Here is a 23,530-nt window from a genome sequence, read left to right on the forward strand (position 1 = left end):
ATGTACAAACATATATACATATATACAGGTGCTGAGGGGAAGGGAAGGAGGTAAGATGGGGGGATGGAGAGGGGGACGAGGGGGAGAGGAAGGAGGGGGCTGCGTCTGGGAAGGCCTCCTGGAGGAGGTGAGCTCTCAGTAGGGCCTTGAAGGGAGGAAGAGAGCTAGCTTGGTGGATGTTGGGAGGGAGGGCATTCCAGGCCAGGGGGATGACGTGGGCTGGGGGTCGACGGCGGGACAGGCGAGAACGAGACACGGTGAGATTAGCGGCAGAGGAGCGGAGGGCACGGGCTGGGCTGTAGAAGGAGAGAAGGGAGGTGAGGTAGGAGGGGGCGAGGTGATGGAGAGCCTTGAAGCCGAGGGTGAGGATTTTCTGCCTGATGCGCGGATTGATTGGTAGCCACTGGAGACAAGGTCACACAGCACACATGAGGCAGAGTCGGGATTAGCCACTCAAGTCCTTCTGACTCCCAGTCCCGTACTCTAGCCGCTAAATCACACTGCTTCTCCATGACCATTCAGCGTTCCCACTCTAAAGGTCCCCAAACCAAGGCCCAGAGATTTCAGGGACTTAATCTGGGAATACAGTGTCCAGGCAGGGAATCCTGACCCGCATCTCCATTTATCAGAGTTTCTTCCTTACAGCATCTGTGTGATTCCTGTGAAGAAGGTCATTCCCTAGAAAGAGAAAGGACCTTGAAGGTGCTCATTATTCTAAACCATCACGTCTCCGCTTCCAAAGGCGAACACTAAGGCCGCAGTGTGGCAGAGAAATCACTTCTATGGCCCAGGACTCCCCTCCCAACTTTTATCTCCTTGCACCATTCAGTAGAGACAAACTGTTATTTTTTAAAAATGCTGAAATGCATCTAGAAAAGCAGATGACAGAGCTTCTGGATGTGTGAATGAAAGTGAGTATGTGTGGTTTTTTTGTTTTGTTTTGTTTTTGCCATGAGGCCTTTTATGTCTCATTCTATAATTCTATAATTATATGATTCTTCAAGTACATGCTGGCAACACTTCAGGGGATTTTAGTCATTACAGGTGACAAGACTTCTTTCAAACCCAATGTTCGGGATGATTTCTTTTTCCCATTATTCATCCGCCCTCGGTAACAGCCCAGGCCACTCCAAATGCCACTAAACCATGGTAGTTCAGAAGTCCAGAACCCTCCCTTCCATGCTTGAATGCCGAACCCACACTGGAGAAGCCTTTTTTTATTTTTTTCATTTCCCAATGAAGTGGTCCTGCTCCACTTTCTCAAGGAGCCACTTGTGGCGATCTGAACGACTTCTACGGTTCTCCATTTCGTTTTACAACTGGAAAGAATACCCAGCTTCCCCGCCCCTGAGGCCAACGATGCAGCAAGAATTACATTCCTCCCATCAACTGAGGGTTGGGAGCTGAGCTACCCACTTCCTGACTAGTGCCCAGCGCTTCACCTGACTCTTTAGACACCCAATTTGCACTCCGGAAATGTAGCGTCCCTCCTGTCTGAGGTTCCAGCCTCCCTGCTGGACAGGCCTGAGTGGATGGGGGACGGGTCAACCTCCTCCACCCCCACCTTGGAAAAAGTGTTAGAACGTTACTGTGGTAGGTCATGATGGATAAGTCGCCCTGCTGAGCGCGTAACAAAAGCTTCGTTGTGCTCAAGCACCATACAGCCAAAAATAGTTCAACAGCAAGCACACGCTTGGTAAAACTCTTGTCTACCTTTGCTGTGATTAGCAAGCAGCACTGGATTCTAGAGAACCAAACAGTGTTCTCTCTAGCTTCAGAGAGTGAGATCCCTCTACATTTTTCAACCATATCTTAAAGCAGTGCCTTGTGCTTGATTTCCAAATTCATTCCACCATCAGCAAAAGCAAGAGGCAGAGCTCGCTCTGCAAGGAAGAGGCTGGGCAGTATTCAGAAGCCAACCTTTTCTTCCTCCAGATCCCCCCAGCCTAGTGTACCAAGCAGACAGGAAATAACATCCCCTTCAAAAATGGTTTGTTTGCCACGTGAGTCGGCTGGACCTAACATCACAGATGTGGCTTGAGTCAAAGGTGCAGAATTGTCCTCATGTTCTGTGCCAACTTCAAAACAACACCATTCCTGCCAAAGACTCCCAGGTGAGGCAGCAACTATGAACTACCAGGGAAAGGCAAACTGAGGGCGAAGCAGTAAGGACTCTTGGGTCATCACCTCTGGTCCTCATGGGCCCTGCTCCCCAGAGACCCTCCTCCCCAGCCCAAGGCAGAAACCCTCAAATATCTGAAGCCAAGTAGATCTCCTCTCCCATTCCACATTTCCATACACTTGTGTCCAGTTTAGATCTAAATATTTGCTTTCATTTTGGCCTCAAAGTGTAACAGGCAGGCAGGCAGGCAGTAAGGAGATGAAGCATAAAAATCCAAAAGAGGAATGTTCTCTACCTCATGGAATGCAATCAGTCAATGGTATTTATGGAGCAAGTGCTGACTATGTGCAGAGCACTGTACTAAGCATAATGCAATAGAGTATATCCATGATCCCTGCCCACAAGGAGGTTACAGACTAGCGGGGTGAAGATGGGGGTGGGGGGAGAGGGGGCAACAAGGAGCTCTGAGATGGCCAGGGGGCTACAATGGCCTGCCAGACTCCAGGTCTCCCACTTCACCTCCATCAATAATGGTGGGCTATGGGCAAAGGGAAGAAGCCAGGCTCCAGGACAAGTCGCTCATGTTTGTGACTACTGCTTGTCTCTTCTGCCCTGGAACTGCAAGGGGTTCAGCCTCTAACCAATTTAATTCACAAACCTAATCCTCCTCTGCCCCATGGCCCGCATTTTATTTTCCTTTAAAGAAAGCTGACTTTGTATAGCATCAACTGACCCACAAAAGCTGCATCACTGCCCTGAGGAAACTCTGCATTCTGCAGTCACCTGGACCAGGAATCGTAGCAAGCCCCTCCCTGCTCGAAACACGCATCTTTGAGAAGGGCAAGCCATAAATTTGCATAAATCAGAGGGGTGGGAATATGGCACTCCAAACTGAGTTCTGCAAAGGACTACTGTGCTTTTAAATAGTTAAATGTGTACACATATAAACACATATATATCCTCAAGGAGTAATGACTTCATCAATTGAGGCATTAAAAAGTTAGGTCCAGTGTTTTCATTACAGACTTGCTTGTAGCTCTCCTCTGAGTAAATCATTTATCATTTCCAACCTTCCACCAGACTCTTATCCAGTCAGATCAGAGTTTGTTAAGCTCTCATTGTATGTAAAGCACTATTATAAGAGCTGGGGAGGAAACAAGACAATCGGGTCCAGACTTAGTAAGACCCCGGGTTCCCAACCTAAGAGGAAGAACAGGTATTGCATGCCCATTTTACAGATCAGTTAACTGAGGCAGAAAAGTTAAGTGACTTGCTCAAGGTCACGCAGCAGACAAGTAGCAGAGCTGGGAATTAGAAACCAAGTCCTCTGACTCCCAGACCTGTGCTCTATCCACCAGGTCATGCTGCTCCTGTCAAAAACCTCCACCACCACCTTCAGGGGAGTTGGGGGCAGAGGGAGGGAGGAGAGAGGAAAGTCTGAGGATGAGACCCAGAAGAAACCTGTTTTGGTTCAGTCATCCTGATGTAACCCCCTGCTTGAGATCAAGGTGACACTGAATCAAAGGTTACAAATGGCCTAGTGGACAGTGGGACAGGTTTGGACCTATGGAAAGGGAAGTTGCCGTCCAAAATTCCGGTTTTTTTCCATCAACCCAACACCGGAGCTTTGGGCTGCAGGCCCAAGGCTCGGGGCATAAGCCCAGAGATGGAGAGAACAGCCCAGGTCAGGAGTCAGAGTCCCATTTCAAGGCAGGAGAGGGCCTCTCCAACAGACATGCTGACCATGACCAACCAGCCACCCGGCTCCTGGAAGGGCCGGCCAGGCCAGCAGTGGAAATCAGTTTGGGCAGAGCAGAAGAAAAATGAAGCAAGTTGGGGTTTGTTTTTCTTTTCAATTAGGAGGTGAATAGGGCATTCATCTCTTAAAAGCGTCACACAAGCAGCCCAGAGTCCAGAGCTGCTTCTTCAAAAATACTTCTGTAACATTTGTAGCAGTTTCTAGTAAACAATTGGTCTCAGACACTTGATTCATTAGCATTCTGCCAAAGTTCCCTTTTTAGTACAGCTTTGCTACTTAAAAGGAACAGCTATGATCACAGAGGCTTTAAATACCATCTCGATATTCATCTGATATTTCTCACTGTGATTCACCCAACCATCTTCAAAAGCAATTAGCAATTTCAGCTGCATGTAATGGGTGTGTGTTCCCATTTCCTCCAGGACTGAGCTCTGAATTGCCCTCATTTTGTAAGATATTCTGGGACTTGTTTCACCCAGGTGGGGTGTGTCTCTGCTGTCTACTGTCTGTCTCCTCTACCTGTATCTCTCGGTCTCCCACGGGTCCACTGGTTCCTACTCTTCTGGCCACAGTGTTGGGCAAGGCCCTTCCTCAGTTCCCAACCCTGCACCAATGCAGTCTTTGTCTCTGCATCTCTTACAGCCTGGAACTCATCCCTATACTTCTCCATTCAGTTTCAATCTCATCTATAAACTCTTTCTCCTCTCCCTTTCTTTTTCGCTTCCTTTCAAATACTTGAAAAAAACAATTCAAAAACTCAGACATTGGGTGAGTGGTCTTTCATAAACACATGTGTGTGTGTATGTATGTATGTATGTATGAGAGAGAGAGAGAGAGAGAGAGAGAGAGAGACACAGACAGACAGACACACTCTGAACTAACTTTAAGTTAAAATCATTCCTTGAGAGACCAGGTTTCTGAAGCCACGGCATTGGATGTGATTTGGCCCGATCTTTTCCCAGCAAACCTTAAACCTTCCCCCTTTGGAAGCTCATATAAATGAGAAGCAGTGTGCCTTATGGCCTGAGAGTCAGAGGACCTGAGTTTTAATCCTGGCTCTGCCACTTACCTGCATATAGAGTTCTACATGACCTTGGGCAAGTCACTTAACTTCCCTCGGTCTTCTCATCTGTAAACCCTCCGTAGACTGTAAGGTCCTTGTGGGCAGGGATTGCATTAGCCACCTCTAGCATGTTGTACTTTCTCAAGCACTCAATACTGTGCTCTGTACACATTAAGCATTCATTGGCTGACATTGTAAAATGGGTATTCAATCCCTCTTCTCCCTCCCATGTGGGACAGGGAGCAAGCCTGGCCTGAATCTTGCCTGTAATACATTGCTTGGCCCATGGTAAGCACTTGGAAATAGTATCAGTAATACACATGCATGTATATAAAAGCATATAGGTGTATAAAGAGTCAGTACATATATTTTACATAGCAAGACATTTGTCATCAAAAAGATAACTTCTGCAGTGTTCAGAGTTTTGATCTTCCTAATTCAATGCAGAGAAATAAATGACAGTACTTTCTGGAACAAGTTAGTAACCTAAACAGAAAAAGAGCAAGTATGATAAGGCCACAGGTAAGGAAGTGTGCAGGCTGCTTACCTTCCCCTAACACAGTAATACATTTCTATTTAATTCCAAAGTCTACTGCTCTTCTGTTTGTCTCGTCTCCAGCTTGCCAAAGCTCGAATTGGAGCACTCCAACCGAATGCTTCTTAGCACCGGAATAAAGCCACTTTTCATAGGCAAGGACATGACATTTTGCTTCTCATTTAAATAAATGGTCTTGCAGATTCCCTAATGTACTTGGACATACAATGCATTCCTTTAAAAAATAAGTTGTTTTCTTGACAATCTACTTTGGTTGGAAATCTAGACATTTGAACTTTTGGAAACAATGCTGAACTTTGGTAAGAAAAATCTGAAGAATGGTCACCATTTTGGATGCGTATATCGCAAAGAATTGCAGGGCTTTCAAAAATACCTCAAATCTTAGTTTGGCCCTCATTCAGCCTTGCGAAGAAACATATGTGAAACCAGCAACTGAATTCTGATCACATTATTCACCCCTGGAGGATCGTGAAAAATCTGAGATCCTTAAGTTCACACACTCTGTTGCCTGCCGATGAGGACTGCACTAATCAATCTAAATTTGAGGATTTCACTATGACTTCAGTGGGCACAGTTCTTATAAATCAGTAGTTCCCGTAACCCCACCCCAGTTTTCTTTTTTAAATGTCACCCTCTGTCCACACAATCTCAGATCAATACTGCCTCTCTGGATCATTCACAGAGGTAGGGTAACCACTGACCTGAGCCGGGGTAGCACCACACACAGACCAGGCCTCCTCTGCTCCTGGGAGTAGTCACTGCCATCACTTACAGAATATTTCCCGATTACGTGCTCATCACGATAGAAAATTTCCCAGAGAGGATGAATTTACTTTCTTCTTGAACAGCTCTGAGAAGAGACTGGTTTAACTGGAGCTCTCAGGTGCTATGTTGACAACGAGCATGCCCAGCAGCACAAAAGACAGGTAATGGCACCTGTTTTCAAAGCAACCGTTTAACAGCATGGAGATGACACATGCGGATTTTCCCCTTATCACTGTACGGGGCCAGCTGATAAACAGAAGACTCTTCTACTCTAGACTCATTTTGCTGCTGGCTAGGACATATCTAATTAACATTTAAGGGTCCACTAACTTTAAATCATGCCCAGGTCTGCATTTAAATAAATCCAATGAGGATTCTGCATGTGTGGAGAGGCCAGCCCCCAGGAGCTGGAGCTTCAACACCTGGAACACCCCAATCCCAGACAGCAGGGCACTTGACTGCAAGTCTCGAGCCACCAATCCATCCATCGGATTGATGATATGTACTGAATGCTTATTGAGGGCAGAACACTGTACTAAGTGCTAGGGAGAGTTCAATTTGACAGAGTTGGTAGACACAGAACCTGCCTTGAAGGTTACAATCTGGCGATGAACAGAAGCCACAGACCACATTGCACTAGGTCGTTCAGCCATTTCTGCCAGAACATGTCCTCTCATACCGTATTTTGGTGGAATCAGGGAACACTTTTTGGACAACAAGTTTCTCTGGACATAGTACAATGCAGTTGTGAGCACGTGCCCAGTGGCAAACACAGAGCGAGTTCACCAACGCACATTTTCATTCATTCAATTGTATTTATTGAGCACTTACTGTGTGCAGAGCACTCAACTAAGCACCCGGAAAGTACAGTTTTCTTTCCTGCCGGGCTCACCAAGAACGCACCTGCCACTTTTCAGGAGAACTAGGGGGTCCTTGGATTTGCTGTGGAGTCAGACTGGTGGCTATGGGGACAGTCCCCTTGTCCCCTCTATCTCAGCTCCTCTCAAACCCCCCATGTCCAGACTTTCCCCACCCACGGACCTGGGGGAATGGAGTGGATAGAAAGAGAAAGAGGAGGAGGCAAGGGGAAGAAGAGTAACTCGTCGTCTTACCCAGGAGGGGATGCCCCATCACACCCTCAAGGGACCATGCTGATCAACCCCAGCCTGGCACCTGAAACCAGTATGTCACACACACACACGAATCCCACCTCAGCTTGAGTCAGGTGACTGGTACCTTTGACCTTCCTCCCCATCCCTCACCCCCTTCAGAGAAGAAGGAATCCCACCACAACTTGAGAAGCACATGACCAAGGCAACCTTAGGCCAAAGACCCTCTTTCTCCAGCATGCTAGAGTCACACTTGTGGAATTTTTGCTTTGTTTGGGGTTTTTTTGGTCATATTGAGTTCTTGATGCCTAGTTATGAGCAATATAAATGATGCCCAGGAGACAAAAAGGAAAAAAAAAGCAAGGAAAAGTGCTGGAATCACTGGGGAATATAATAGAGAGGCAGGTACTAGGGGGGTTTAAATTGTCAGAAAAAGCAGGAAAGAAAACAACAGAGTCATTCTCCCCATCACTAAGGTTCGTGGAAGAGGCTTGAACAAACACACCAAAAATGTTCTCCTTAAGATTTCCTTTCCTTGAAGACCTTTTGAATATACCCATTTTCCTCAACCTATCTGATCCCCCATAATCACCAGCGACTCTCCCCAACAGACTCCAACTCCATGATATCCCAAATCCCAGTTTGTCATTGGCCCTCTGAAAAAAAAAAATCGGTTTTCTTCTCAACTTCACTAAATTTAGACAAGGCAAGCTGCGTTTGCTCAGCCAATATTTTTTGGGATAAGTTAGAGAGAAAAGCAATATTTCTGCCAATCTATTAACACCGGAAAATACATAAATCAACAGAGAAATGGGTAATGTGTTTAATGACTTCCCCCCACCCTCATTTAAAACAACGAAAAAAGGAGGCAACTGGCAGATGATTATTCATTTAAAACATCTCTTTTAAAAAAATGTCAAATATTATCTATTTTCCTACAACCTCCTGAGACATATCAAGTAACATTTTGGCAACACATATTCAAATAAAAAAGGTCTTTCGTGAACTGAAAAATGGTTTATGCCTTCATACTTTAACCATTCACAACAGTGCCATATTACCCCAAACATCATGATGTTCAAACCCTCTGCTCAAGACATGTTGACAATTAAAATTTTAAATAAACATTTAACTTGCCTCGGCTGACACTGGATAGGCACCACCACAAAAAGTCTAAGATTACCCCACAAGTGCTGGCCACGGCAACTCACTTGATTAAAAAAAAAAATCAAAAAGAGGGAGAGGGGAAAAAATAAAAGACACCTACAAGGGCTCTAACTATTTTCATTTACTTGCTCTACATGCTCTTAAATCGTCTGAAAACCATTTTCAGAAGCTGCCAGAGTTTGTTTACTCTCCGTAAAGGAAGCGTTCAAACTGCCGGCCCTATTTACCCTCCCAACTTTATTATTTTATTTCCCCACTGCCCAGAGGGCTCCCTGGTAGCCACCGTTTGGGATGGGATATTCACAGGCCAAGAGAATCCTCGAATCCGGGGCCAGCGCCCCCCCGGGACCCAGTATAAAAAGCCCCCCGAAGACGGACTGCTGCCACGGAGAACCCCAACTCATTCCCCGTCCTCCCGGCCGGGGAAGTCCATTCCTCCGAGTGGGATTCGTTGCAGCCCGCCCCCCCAAAACACAAGTCGTTTGCAAAGTTAACGAGCCCGAGCCGAGAACGCCCGCACCCCTCATTGCGCGTGTGCATGCGGGTGCATGGGTGTGCATAATAATAATAATGTATTTCTTAAGCGCTTACTATGTGCCGGGCACTGTTGTGAGCGCTGGGGTAGATGCGAAGTGATCAGGTTGTCCCACGTGGGGTTTAATCCCCATTTTACAGATGAGGCAACTGAGGCCCAGAGAAGTGAAGTGACTGCCCCAAGGCCCCCCAGCAGCCAAGGGGCGGAGCCGGAATTAGAACCCACGTCCTCTGACTCCCAAGCCCGGGCTCTTGCCACTGAGCCACAATGCTTCTCATGTATGCACGTGTATATGTGTATGCAGGTGCATGGGTGTGCATAATAATAATAATACTAATAACGGTATTTCTTAAGTGCTTACTGTGTGCCGAGTATTGTTCTTAGCGCTGGGGTAGATGCAAGGTGATCAGGTTGTCCCACGTGGGGTTTAATCCCCATTTTACAGATGAGGGAACTGAGGCCCTGAGAAGTGAAGTGACTGGCCCAAGGCCCCCCAGCAGTCAAGGGGCAGAGTCGGGATTGGAACCCACGTCTTCTGACTTCCAACCCCGGGCTCTTGCCACTGAGCCACGCTGGTTGTCACGTATCCTTGCATATATATGTATGCAGGTGCGTGGGTGTGTATAATATAATAATAATAATGGTATTTCTTACGTGCTTACTATGTGCCGAGTACTGTTCTTAGCGCTGGGGTAGATGCAAGGTGATCAGGTTGTCCCACGTGGGGCTCACAATCCCCATTTTACAGATGAGGGAACTGAGGCCCTGGGAAGTGAAGTGACTGGCCCAAGGCCCCCCAGGAGCCAAGGGGCGGAGCCGGGATTAGAACCCACGTCCTCGGACTCCCAACCCCGGGCTCTTGCCACCGAGCCACGCTGCTTCTCATGTATGCGCGTGTGCATGTGTAGGCGGGTGTGCAGGCGTGTGATGGGTGTACATGCGTGTGTAGGGCCCGGGGCCCGTCCCCACCGCGGGTGCATCGGCGCCCCGGGTCCGCGGCTCCTACCTCCAAGGCTTCCAGGGAGTTGAAGCTGGCGATCGCGAAGCCATCGATTAAATCCTCCTCCTGGGAGCTGGACTCTCTGCGTCGGCGGCGCGGGGGGCGGGCGTTGCGGGGGGCGGCGGCGGGAGCGGGGGCGGCGGCGGCGGGGCCGGGGGGGCCGCCGGCGGGGGCGGGGGGGCCGGCGGCGGGGCCGGGCCCGGCGGCAGGGCCGGCGGCGCTGCCGCGCGGGGGGGGCGCAGTTGTGGCTGGTGTTCTCCTTGCCGGGGCTCGGCTCCCTCTCGGAGCCCGACGACGGGCTCTGGTCCCGGGCTTGGCGGGCACACGCCTCCCTCCGCCTCACGCGGTCCCGCTGGGACCGAGACCGCCGGCTCTGCCGGATTTTCCCATCCATCTCCGCTCGCCCCCCGCCCCGGCGCCCCCGAAAATCCCCCTCTCCGCCCCTCCGGATCCACGAAAATTATAATCCACGGCGACGGGGAAAAAAATCCACAAAATGACCTTGACTCCAACCCCCAAAAGGCTCAAAAAAAACCAACAAAAACCACAACCCCCCCCCCCCCAAAAAAAAAAATCAAAAACAGGAGAAGAAGTGATCATAAATCTCCAGACCTCGGGTGCGGCTCCCCTCCGGCCCCCCCAGAGGGGATATTTTAGGGGGAAAAATGTTTAAAAAACAAGTGGGGGGCGGGGAGGAGGAGAAGGAGGAGGAAAAAAAGAAGCAGCACACACAGCCACCACCAACGAACCCAGGAGGAATAATCCAGCAGCGGCGGCGGCGGTGGCAGGGAAATCCGGCTCTTGGGGAAGGATAATCCAAGCGGCGGCGGCCGGTCCTGGGTCCGGGCTGGCGGACCCGGGCGTTCGGTCCCCCAGCTCCCGGCTCCGGCTGCCCTCCCCTCTCTGTCTCTGCTGTATGTGTGTGTTTGGTCGCTCCCGCTCTCTCTCCCCGGCTCCAGGGCTCAAACGGCGACGGCGGATGCCACCCGGATGGCACTTGCTCTGCAACTTTGTTGCCGTGATGGGCGAGGGGCGGGCGAGCGGGGCGGCTGCGGGCATATGCCCCAGGCTGGACGGTGGGGGCGGCCGGGCGGTCCGCCCCGCGCCTCCCGCCGCCCCCGGGGCGTGGGGGGCAGGGCGAGGGATGGGGGGGAGGGCAAGGAAAGGGGGGGTCACTCGCCTCGCAGGGGGTGCGGGGGGCGAGCGCAGCCCCGGCTCGGCTTCTTCCCCGCGAGCCTCTCGGGAACTTTCATCCGGATGCGCGGGGAGGAGGGTGGGGAGGGTCTCCCCTGGGGGGGGGGGGGGCGCGGGGGTCAGGTCCTCGCCGGAGACTAGAAGCTTCTCAGTCCGTGTCCTCTGCTGCCTCTGCCCGGGTGTCTCCCCATTCTCTGCCCTCCGCGCGCCTGCCGGTGGCGGGGGTCGGGGTGCCCCCGGACGGTGCCCCGGGGCCTCCGGAGAGCCCGAAAACGCCCCGGTTCGGCGGGTCCGGCGGCTCGATCCCGCTCTTAAAGGGCCAGCGGCGGCGGCGGCGACAGGGAGGAGGAGGAGGAGGAGGAAGGCGGGAGGAGGAGGAGGAGGAGGAGGGAGGCGGGCGGCGGCGGGGGCAGGGCGGGGGAAATTTCCTCTCCCTCGGAATTGTACAGTGCAGCAAAGCCCGGAGCAGATAACAACTGACGTATTTCCGCCAGCCTGTAATTACCAAAGGAAGTGAGAGACTTTATTCGGGGGGCCCGGGGAGCCTGGGCTGGGGGGCTTGGGCCGGCCGGGGACCCTCCCGCGCCCCCCACGGAGTGGGGGGTGGGGGGATGATGGGCTGCAGCGGCCCGCCTTCCTGGGCACCGGGGGCTGCCCAGGTCCGGAGGGCGGGGGGGGGGGGGCGGTTCTCGGGGCTGGCTGCCGGGAGGGGAGGGGGCTCCGGGCCACCCCCTAATGTGCGGGAGGGGGTGGGATCCTGGGGCCTACCGCACTTGGTTGCAGGGAGGAGGGGAGGGGGCTGGGGTCCGGACAGAGAGCCCCCTCGGCCTGCCCACCCCGAGCCCACCGGGCCGGGGGACGCTCAGCTTCCCCGCTCCTGGGAGCAGAGGGCACAGGAGGGGTCGTCGCCATCCCGACCACCCACCAAGCTCAAGGGTCCGGTGTAGAGGACCCCCTCCCCGCCCGGCCACCTCGACGGGAACCTGCTCGCCCCCGGCCCGGGGAGCAGCCACCTGAACCGCCCCGAAAGCCCCTTTGCCCCGTCAGCAAGAAACCCGTGGGGCGTCCCTTCGCCCATCACTCCATCCACGCTGTGCATCCGCTCATACCCTGTGCAGACCACTAAACTAAATGATCTGATCGGAAAGGATTATCCCCATAGGAGTGAAATTTATACTGGAGGTCATCGCCCTCCCGGGGACCGGCCGGTTGGTGCCATTAACTAACTCCCTCCAGGTGAGCAGGGAGGAGAGCTGGTCAGTGCCCTTGCCCACGGGACTGGACAATGGGGAGACAGCTGGCCTAAAGCCCCCTGCTCTTTTAGCTTTCCTGTATCTTCTTGGGGACCCCATTTCCAGACCCCCATCCAACCCTGGGGTGGGAATGGGGGAGAATGCAGGAGAAACTATGCCAATTTGAGGTCCACCAAATCTTACTGTAACCTTGAATTTTGGCTGGGGTAATCTAAATTTCCAGCAAGGAGGGTGGGGTGACTGCTGACCTACTTAGAAGGTACAAAGGAGAAAGGGAAAATCAGTCGATCAACCAATGGTATTTTTTGAGTGCTTACTATGTGCACAGCACTGTACGAAGCAGTGGGTGAATACAGTAAAAGGCTTGTTCCCCAGGCCTCCAGGAGCAGGGTCCTTCCTATTCCCCCAACCCACTAAACACCGGTTTGCAGACACAGCAGAAGGAAGGGAGAAGTGTTTGTTAATGCTAGGTTTTAAGTACCCGGAGGGCAGGGGTCCTGTCTGCTAACTCTGTTGCACTTTCCCAAGTGCTCAATACAATGTTCTGCACAGAGTAAATACTATTGATTGATTCCCCAACCCCCATCCAGGAATCCATGCAAAACCATCATCACCATGGAGACTGGGCTGGAGCACAAACACTCCAACTGACCCCCATTTTCCCCTTTGACCACCTCCTCCTTCCCACCTTCTCCCACCCCCATCCCCCAGCAGTCAAATTCCAGACTTTGGAGGCTGGAAAGCACCTTTTTAGGTCATTTCATTAATTGTCTTGCCTTTCAGGCAAGTCTTCACCCAAACCAGTGCCCCCCCCCCGAGACAGTATCTCTCCTATGCTTAAAGGTCTCCAGAATAGTAAATTCCACACTTGGGGGACTAAGGGAGTTTTGTTTTTTTTCTCATATAACTAATCTAAATCTGTCTTGCTGTGGCCAGTTGAAGTCCACCTCTTCCTGTTCTGTGAGGGCATAGAGCAGTTGGTCACCATCCTCCATGCCCTCTTTCATAGAGGCTCTGCCACTTGTTGGCTCTGTGACCTTGAACAAATCACTTCACATCTCTGTGCCTGTTACCTCATTTGTTAAATGGAGATGGATAGAACCTTGGCCTGGGAGTCAGAAGGTTATGAGTTATAATCCTGGCTCCACCACTTGTCTGCTGTGGGACCTTGGGCAAGTCACTTCACTTCTCTGTGCCTCAATTCCCTCATCTATAAAATGGGGATTGGGACTGTGAGCCCCACGTGAGACAGGGACTGTGTCCAACCCAATTAGCTTGTACCCACCCTAGCTCTTAGTACAGTGGCTGGCACATAGTAAGTGTTTAACAAATACCATCATCCCCTTTCCAGACTATAAACCCGTTGTGGACAGGGATTGTCTCTCTTTATTGCTGAATTGTACTTTCTAAGCACTGAGTACAGTGCTCTGCACACAGTAAGCGCTTAATAAGAACAATTGAATGACTGTGAGCCCCAAGTAGGACATGGACTGTGTCCAGCTGTGAGCCCGCTGTTGGGTAGGGACTGTCTCTATATGTTGCCAACTTGTACTTCCCAAGTGCTTAGTACAGTGCTCTGCACACAGTAAGCACACAATAAAGATGATTGAATGAATGAATGAATTTACCTTGTATCTACCTCAATGCTTAGAACACTGCCTGTGGCACATAGTAAGTCCTAAACAAATACCATTACAAAGGGTGCTTTGGAGTTTCCCCAAGTGTTTTTTTTCCTCTGTGGTGAATAGTCTCAGTTCCTCATCGCCCCCACCCCCCAAGCCTCCTTTTCCCGTGGGGGCTTCCCGGTGGGGGTCTTCCAGCCTCTGGACCTTGTCTCCAGGCCTCTGATGGTCTCTTCTCCTACATCACTGAATTTGTTCGCATTTGCGAAAGTTAGCAGAGCTGGGCTGATTTCCCAAGACCAGGAAAGTTACTGAGTCTGTGTCTGGATCAGGGTTCTAGACCCGGAGACTCATCAGCCCTTGGTCTCTCTCTACCCTTGTGTCTTCATCCTTACAGTAGGAAGAAAGAAACCACTGGCCCAGCCTTTTCCCCTCCTTGACCCGCTTTGGAAGGACTGGGGCAGAGGGAAGACAGAACTCAGAACTCAGGATTCAGTGGGGTCTGTTTACCAACTCTGTTGTACGTATGTACAACATGTAAGCTCTCCCGAGTGCTTAGTACAGGGCGCTGCACAGTGAGCGCTCAACAAATACCATTGATTGATAATTGGGCTACCTTGCATACAGTGGCTTTAGTTATTTCCATAAACAGCAGCAAAAATGACCTTCTCACTCATCTTCCCAGGAAGCAATGGGCTGAGATTTATTTGCTATTTTTTATTTATTTTGGTTTTTTAAATTGTGAAACTGCCTCAGGGCTCCCGTCCAAAAATTAAAACATGAATTAAAATTCCGAAAGCATTGAAATGGCAGCAACTATTAAAGCAGCACTAAATGATTTCTGGGGCTCAGCTCCCAGTCTGAAAAAGAGAGTTTAATGGTGCGTGATGGGTCATTTGATAAGCCTGGTGACCAACTGGTCCCAATCCCGAAGGAAAACAGGGAATGGGGAAATGGACTTAAATTGCAGCATGAGGGATTTAGGTTAGACGAATATCTTTCTGGCCATGAGTCCATGTTAAGGCTCAGTGGTGGGCCCAGGGATGCGGAATCTAAACCCCAGGGAGTCAACCATTTTTCCTCAACTAATTTCTCAGCACCCGGGGCTGAATCCATCCATCAGCCAAAACTTATGACCCTATTTGTGACTCCTTTTGCACTCATGTATATGTGTCCCCTCCATCTGTTTATTTTGACAGTACTCTAAACATTTCATTAATGTCTCTCCCCCCTCCAGGTTGCCAGCTTGATATGGGCAGGGAATGTGTCTACTATTTATGTTGTGTTGTACTCTCCCAGTCGCTTCATACAGGGCTCTGACATAGTAAGCGCTCAATAAATACTGTTGATTGATGGATTGATTTCAGGTTTCTCTCTCCCTTTAGAGTGGAAGCTCCTTGTGGGCAAGGAACAAGCTACAATTATTCTGTACTTCCCCAATGCCTAGTACAGGGCACTGTACCAGTTTGCACAGAGTAAATGCCTCTGTTGCTACTACTACTGGGACACTTTCCACTAGACCACGCTGCTTCTCTGAAGGAGCCCGAGCTTGAGGAAGATGACCAAGCTCAGGCCATGCTTCGAGGGCTAAGAGTGGACAGGGATTGGAGGGAGTGGTGGGCTGCAGGAAAGAGAGGAGAAAAAACAAGAAACAGAAGAACTGAAAAAGGCAGGATGTTGGTGTGGGGAACTGTAAAGGCACAATAAAGTGACCAAGGATGTTACAAGAATGCTGGGCTAAAAGACCACCTCAAGTGGGAGGGCAGAGACAGAGATGGAGGTTGGAGGGAGCACCAGCAGAGACCCCATCATAAGAAAGAATGTTATGGTGGGAAGATGAGAACTGGCCAGTGGTTCACTTTGGCCCCTGGGGGAAGGTAAAGAGGTGATCGGGTTCAACTGCGCAAAGGGAGGCTAAGGCGGAGGAGACACAAATATTTTGGGTGTGCCTGGTGGGTGTTCAGAGAAGAGGTTCTCTCAATTCAGAAGGAGCTTCCAGAATAATCCCTGGACCCCAGGAACCTTCACCAATCTGCAAAGTTTGGACTGCACCACTAACCACTCGCATGTCTCTTCCCCCTTCCCCTGACCTCATCCACTCCTGCTTCTAAACAGACTGTGCTACCCCTTAGTAAAGTGTGTAAGTGCCTAGTAGGGTACTCAAGTGCTTGGTGAAGTTCCTGCACACAGAATGCACCCAATAAATACCCCGGCTGGATTGATTGCCCCCAGTGATCTGAGAATCCTCACCCTGAACTCAAATGGGCTGCGTGCTTGGGATTTGATTTTGAGTCATTTGATTCAGTTGAGACTCGGTTTGTGGCTATCCACTCGCCAAACCTCCGGCCTCCAATTTAACCTCAGTAGAACCTACCATTTGGATTCTTTGGAGCATCCATTCTTCACATGCCAGCTTTGTACAGCAATGAAAGTTTCCATCCCCTGACCATTTTCAGTGGGAAGTTGCATTTTTACTCACCAAGAAGAAAATTGTCATGAAAAGATATAAATAACTGTGGAAGATCCTGGGGAGATAAGGGCAGTTTGGGTTAGCACCGGTTTCCATTGCTCAGGGTTTATTAGATCTCCCAGGGGAAGGTATTCATTAGTATGCATTTCTGGTTTTCTCTCTCCCTCTTGCTCCCTTTTATTCATTTCCGAAGTAGCTGTCCAGCCAGGATGAGAGAACTCTCCTTGCACAGTTTCTTAAATTGTTCCAAGGGACAATTGAGCAATCTCTCCCAGGGATTCCTGGGTTTAACCGGTGGTCACCTCCGGAGTGAAATGAGCCAGGAGACTCCAGTAGGAGTCAGCAGTGGTCGGCCAAGGGAATTCACTTAGAGGGTGAGTGTGTGGATGTGGTGTATCTCAGCATGGGGCTACGTGCCCCCCACCCATGCAATTCATACCAAGACCATTTCTGTTTGAGGCATATCCAGAGAACTGATTAATAAAATTCCAAGTCCTGAAGTTGATTATTTAATCAAGGCTTGAGGGAACTAGTATAGGAGATAAATTGCATGAATCAACGACACTTCCCCTCACCCCCTTACCAAGTCAATTTCACATTGCAAATAGAAGGCAGAGCTACAGTGATTTTTCTGCATCAAATAGCTTTCCACACAATGATATTCATCATATTATAACTCTGGGTGAATGATAATGGATTGGGGGAATGAAAAAAGATGGATGTTAAAACAAGCAATTCTGCACCTCATCACGCAAACTCCCTACTGCTATCCTGTGAGCTTCTGCCCCTTCCCCTCTCTGTGCGGTAATTGTGTTAGATATTACAGAGACCACATGCCTCCCTCCCCACCCCCGTTACTTAATTCTGATTTTATTGAAAAGCATATCAGCCTGTAATTTTCTTTCTACACTGGCATGCTCTCTGATCTTCACTAAGCGCAGCACAAGTGATTCCCGTGGTGGGGTTCTGAGCACAGGCATGGGGTTGTAGCTGAAGATTAGCTTTTCCTGCTCCCATGGACAGCTCTCCTTCCTGATTTCCTGTCCTCTTGCTTCCAGTGAAATGGATAGGGACTCAAAGACATCATTTACTCTGCATCAGGTGGCCGTGGAAAAATTTGTCCACAGATCATCATCATCATCATCATCAACTGAACTTTTTCTGTGTGCAGAGCACTGTACTAAGTGCTTGGCAGAGTTTACTACAATAGGGTTGGTAGACACGTTCCCTGCCCATGCTCTACACACAGTAATCACGCAGTAAATACGATTGAATGAATAATATGCTTACAGTCTAGAGGGGGAGACAGACATTAATATAAATAAGTAATTTATGATACACAATTTATATGAAACAGCGTGGGACTGGGAATCAGGAGGCATGAGTTCCTCTAGATGGTAAGGTCGTTGTGGGCAAGGAATGTGTCCATTGATTGTTATCTTGTACTCTTTCAAGCGCTTAATACAGTACTCTGCACACAGTAAGTGCTCAATAAATCTGATTGACTTACCAACTGACCAACTCTGCCTCTGCCACTTTCCTGCTGAACAAGTCATTTCCCCATTCTTCATCCATAAAATCAGGATTCAGTACCCATTCTCCCTCCACCTTAGACTGTGAGCCCCGTGAGAGATAAGGGCTGTGCTCAACCTGATCATTCATTCATTCAATCATATTTATTGAGTGCTTACTGTGTGCAGAGCACTGTACTAAGTGCTTGGGAAGTACAAGTCGGCAACATATAGAGACGGTTCCTACTCAACAACGGGCTCACAGTCTAGAAACGGGCTCACAGTCTAGAAATCTTGTGTCTACCCCAGCACTTGGCACAATTATTATTATTAGTATATCAATGGAGTTGTAAGTACAGTTATGGATTTGTGGGTAAATAATCATGGCTCTGCAATGTCCCAGAATAACCACTACCAGCTTCCCACCCCACCATACCTTCACGTTGGTCTCTTCTGTCTCGAACCTGAGTCAGGAAAGGGAAAGGGGAGGGGCCCGGAGATCTTAGTCCCTCTAGACTGTAAGCTCCCTCTAGACTGTAAGCTCGTCATGAGCAGGGAATATGTCTGTGATGTTGTTCTTTTGTACTCTCCCAAGAGCTTAGTACAGTGCTCTGCACACAATAAGCACTCAATAAATATGATTGACTGACTGAGCATAATGGTGCTCCTGCAATGGTGGCTGGCTCTCAAGACAGCTGCACAGAGGTTTTAACTCCCAAGGGGCCCAAGTCGAGAAAGGGAAAGGGAAGAGGAGTGGGCAGATGGATGTGCTGGCCCGACTCCATTGGTCCCTGCCTTTAATGGAGTGGAATGCAGAAGTCCATCATCTGACAAGTCCCTAGGCTATGGAAGATGGCTGTGGTTGGACAGTTTATCCTTCCCTTGACTGACTCAGAAACCGCCTCCGAAACGAGTCAGCTAGGATAGAGACCAGCAAACAGCCTGTCCCTGACAGTCAACACCTTCTATGCTTGCTTCACGGCGGACAGTCACAGTGAAATACATAACATTGTCGAAGGAGAAAGCATTACAAATAATGCGTGGCTTCCAATCCAGCCCGTCAGACCCATCAATCTTGGAGATTTGGCTTGGCTTTTGGAGAGTCCTTCACGGCTCCACTCACAAGGCTCTGAACAAAGCTAATTGACATGAAATTGTATTCAAAATTAAATTTGTTTTAACAGATCTAAATCAGACCCTATAAATCAGCCTCAGCCCATCTGCTTCTTTTGGGTTCAAACATACTTTTCACCACAGGGAGAAAGCCGGAGAACCATTTCCATTTATAACAGACAAACATGTTACACACATCTTTGCACCAATGTGAACTGTTTGCTGTTTGCTTTGCCAACATTTGTTAGTCAAGATTGATACATTTAGCTCAGCTAGATGTTGCCAAAAGTGTCAGGCTAGGATCACCTTGGTACCGAAATGGACTACCTCTAGAATGTAAGCTCCTTGGGGCCAGGAAACATGTCTACCAACTCTGTTATATTGTACTCTCCGAAGTGCTTAGTATGGTGCTCTGCACACAGTAGCACAGAAGAAATACCATTGATTGATTGATTACCTGCAAAGATTTTGGAGAATTCAGAACTACCTAGATTGGCATTGGGGAATTATTTGCAAAAGCACTGGTATTCATTCACTCATATTTATTGAGCACTTACTGTGTGCAGAGCACTGTACTAATCACTTGGGAGGGTATAGTACACTAGTAGGCAGATAGTACTTGCAGTATCTGTGTATTGTACACCGGAGTCTTTATCATTATTGTTGTTATGGTATTTGTTAAGAGCTTACTGTGTGCCAAGGGTATGTTCTAAGCATTGGGGTGGATACAAGTTAATCAGGTCAGACCCAGTCCCTATCCACATGGGACTCACAGTCTAAGTAGGAAGGAGGACAGGTATTGAATTACCATTATACAGATGAGGAAACTGAAGCAGAGGGAAGTTAGGGGACTTGCCCAAGGTCACATAGCAGGCAAGTCACAGAGTCAGGATTAGAATCTAGATCCTTTGACTCCCAGTCCTGTGCTCTTTCCACTAGCCCATGCTGCTGGCCTTTGCACTTCATCAGTGGAGGGGAAAAAAAAAAACTTCCCCAAATCTGGAACTTCACAGTGGAAGGCTGAAAGAAGTATCCAGGTCATTTGAGGAATTAAAAAGCAGAGTCAGTGGAGACAATGGAGGGTTTTGCGGGGTGTGGGTGGGGAGAGGGTGGCTCTAGATTCTCCCAGACAATCCCCGTAGTCCTCCTCTTTGCTGCTGTTCCATCCTGTCCTTAAACTCAGTGTTCTCCTCAAATCCCACCTCCATATGCCAATTTCAGGCCGAAGGGGAATTGTGTGTTTGGTAGAGTTTGTTGGTGTTGGATGAGAAGGACCAGTCAACTTCACTCTGCCAGAGACACTGAGCTCGGAAGTCAGAAACTCATCCCCACAACATCCTCATTCACCCTGTCTCTGCCTCCACAAAAGGCACAGATTTTCAGAATAGTGGGGGAACAACGGGCATGTACTCTATGGCTCTGAATTGATACTCTATCTTTTCCTGCTATTTTTAGCCCTAAAACACAAGGCCTCCTCTCTGAACCACAATTCGAGCAATTGCTCACAAAAACTCTGGGAACAGTGTGCTGCTGGGAGATGAGGCATTTCACATTCTCCCCTCCATCTTCTGCCATGGCTGTGGGTCCAGACTAGAAAGGGACTGGTAGGGTACCAGCATCTAGAGATCAAATGCAGGACAGCTCTTCCTTCTCCCTCCTCCTGAAAGTAAACTGCTAGAAGCCTAGTCCAGGGAGATCTCCCAAGCAGGGGAAAAAGCAAGAAAAATTCCATGTTATCTTTATCTTTTCAACCTTCCATGTGTCTGAGTCTCTGACTCTCTCTTTCCCTTCCCCCCACCTTTTTATGTCTTTCTAAGTGTTACCCCCCTTCCCTCCATCCTTTTCTGTTTCACTCTGACTCTTTCAGCCTCTGTTCTCCTTTTTCTCTGGCCTGCTGCTTCTCTCCTTCTCTGACTCTCTTTCTCCTTGTTTTCTTTCTCCCTGTGCCTCTTTCCTTCTTTGTGTGTCTAGTTTCCCTTTCCTTGATTCTATCTCTGTCTCTGTGTGTCTCACTTGATCCTTCCTTAATAGGGCTGTCTCCCCCAGTAAGGCAAACCAAGACTCAGCTCCAAGTGTCTCTCCTGTCTTTCTGACTTCCATCTCTCACCTCACTGGCTCAAGCTGAGCACCAGACTGTCTTGTACTGACTCTGCTCTTCACTCTGTGCCCCCAAATGCCCCTATCCCTGGCTAATACAATCAGGAGATTACATAGGGCTACCAAATGTCATTTAAAGCCCCTAGATAGGGCAAGTAGTGAGAGGGGTACTAATGGACTCTAATCATCTTTTCACCATCCAAAACATCTTCGTATTTTACCTCATCCTATTCATAAATTTTCCCCTAATCTCTGCATGTCTCCTCACTTCTCAAGAACCTCCACGGTTGCCCGTTGAGCTCCGCATTAAACAGAAACTTCTTATGACGGGCTTTAAAGTTCTCAACAGCTCATCCCTTCCGATCTTACTTCACTGATTTCCTACTACAATATAGCCTGCACACTTCCTTCTTCTCATACCAGCTTACTCACTGTGCCTGACTTTCATCTATCTTCCCACTGACTCTTGTATATACAATGATAATAATTAATAGTAATAATAATAATAAGGGTGCATTTTAGGCCCTTACTACGTGACAAGCACTGCATTAAGCATGGGGATAGATACTAGATAAAATCTCTGCTCCAAATGGGGCTCACAGTCTAAGGGGTCTTGTAGCTCCCTTTCCCTTCATATATGACAGACCATCACTCTCCTCACCTTCAAAGCCCTATTAAAACCACATCTCCTCCCTGATTAAGCCATGTTTTTCCTTGTTCCCTCTCCCTTCTGTGTCGCCTATGCATTTAAATCTGTAACCTGAATTGTACTCTAAATTGATATTCACCCCACCCTGAGCCCTACAGAGCTTATGTACATATCCATACTTTATCTATTTTAGTGTCTGGCCCCCCCTCTGGATTGTGAGCTCCTTGAGGGCAGGGAACATCTCTACAACCACTATTGTACTGTGCCTTGCCAAGTTCTTAGTACAATACTCTGCACACAGCAAGTTCTCAAAAATACAACTGTTTGATTGATATACATGTCTAAAAAACTGACCAATCAATTCTCAACTATTTTTAACAGACCACCCTACTCCAAAGAGGAATCCAGAAGTAGCATTAAGTAAAAGACATTTCAGCTGAGTTTTGTAAAAAAAATTCAGAGGATTTTTGTGTTGTTCCCTTTTTTATTGTGCCTTGGTGCCACTCTGCCTGATTCTGTCTTCAGTCAATTGATCACTGATATTTGCTGAGCACTTACTACATACAGAGCACTGTCCTAAGAACTTGGGAGAAGACAGTGCATTAGGGTCGATTGACACAATCCCTGCCCTTGAGCTTACTCTCTTCAATCGATCAATCAATCAATCAATCAATATTTTTTAGGCACTTAACTATCATCACCTGGTCTCTCTCCCCCTTCCCCATTGCTCTTCTTTCACCCTTCCCCTCTTCCTCACTCTCCTGTTTTTCTTCTTTTCCCTACCTCCCTCACATTCAACCTCTCTTGCCGCATTTCACCCCTTCTCAACTCCCACAATTCATTTGTTCTGACTGCCCTGACTGGTCCCACTGCAGCTGCTCCTGCCCCCCTGGGAGTCTTCCCTCCTGTCTGCCTTCCCTTCCCTTTCCCTGCTTTCTTCCCATCCACAGGACTATGGACAGACTCATGTGGAATAATTGAGCTACTTATGAGTAATGGTTGCCTTACTGAAGACACATCTTCTCCAAAAGCTCTTCCCTGACTAAGCCCTCTTTTCATTTTCTTCAACTCCCTTCTTCATTGCCCTGACTTGCTGCCTTTATTCAACTCTGCAACACTTATACATATCTGTAATTTATTTATTTATTTATTTTAATATCTGTCTCCCCCTCTAGACTGTAAGCTCATTGTGGGCAGGGAATGTGTCAGTTTTATTGTCATATTATACTCTCCTAAATAATAATAATGATGGTATTTGCTAAGCGCTTACTATGTGCCAAGCACTATTCTAAGTGCTGGGGTAGATGCAAGGTTATTAGGGTGTCCCATGTGGGGCTCACAGTCTTAATCCCCATTTCACAGATGAAGGAACTGAGGCACAGAGAAGTTAAGTGATTTGCCCAACGTCACACAGCTGACAAGTGGCGGAGCGGGGATTAGAACCCATGACCTCTGACTCCCAAATCCGTGCTCCTTCCATTAATAATAATAATAACAATGGTATTTATTAAGCACTTACTTTGTGCAAAGCACTGTTCTAAGCGC

The 23,530-nt window shown here is 48.7% G+C and overlaps 1 protein-coding gene across 1 annotated transcript in view; it reads right to left on the reverse strand.

The window, feature by feature from the left end:
- Positions 1-10,470, reverse strand: part of FBRSL1 (fibrosin like 1) — an 809,814-nt gene extending 799,344 nt beyond the window's left edge. Inside the window, 2 exon segments of the mRNA XM_038762874.1 lie at positions 10,083-10,295; positions 10,297-10,470. Of these exon segments, the coding sequence (XP_038618802.1) occupies positions 10,083-10,295; positions 10,297-10,470 (387 nt within the window).
- Positions 10,471-23,530: the final 13,060 nt, after the last annotated feature.

The sequence above is a fragment of the Tachyglossus aculeatus genome, chromosome 21, assembly GCF_015852505.1.
Source record: "Tachyglossus aculeatus isolate mTacAcu1 chromosome 21, mTacAcu1.pri, whole genome shotgun sequence".
In the NCBI taxonomy this organism is placed as follows: domain Eukaryota; kingdom Metazoa; phylum Chordata; class Mammalia; order Monotremata; family Tachyglossidae; genus Tachyglossus; species Tachyglossus aculeatus.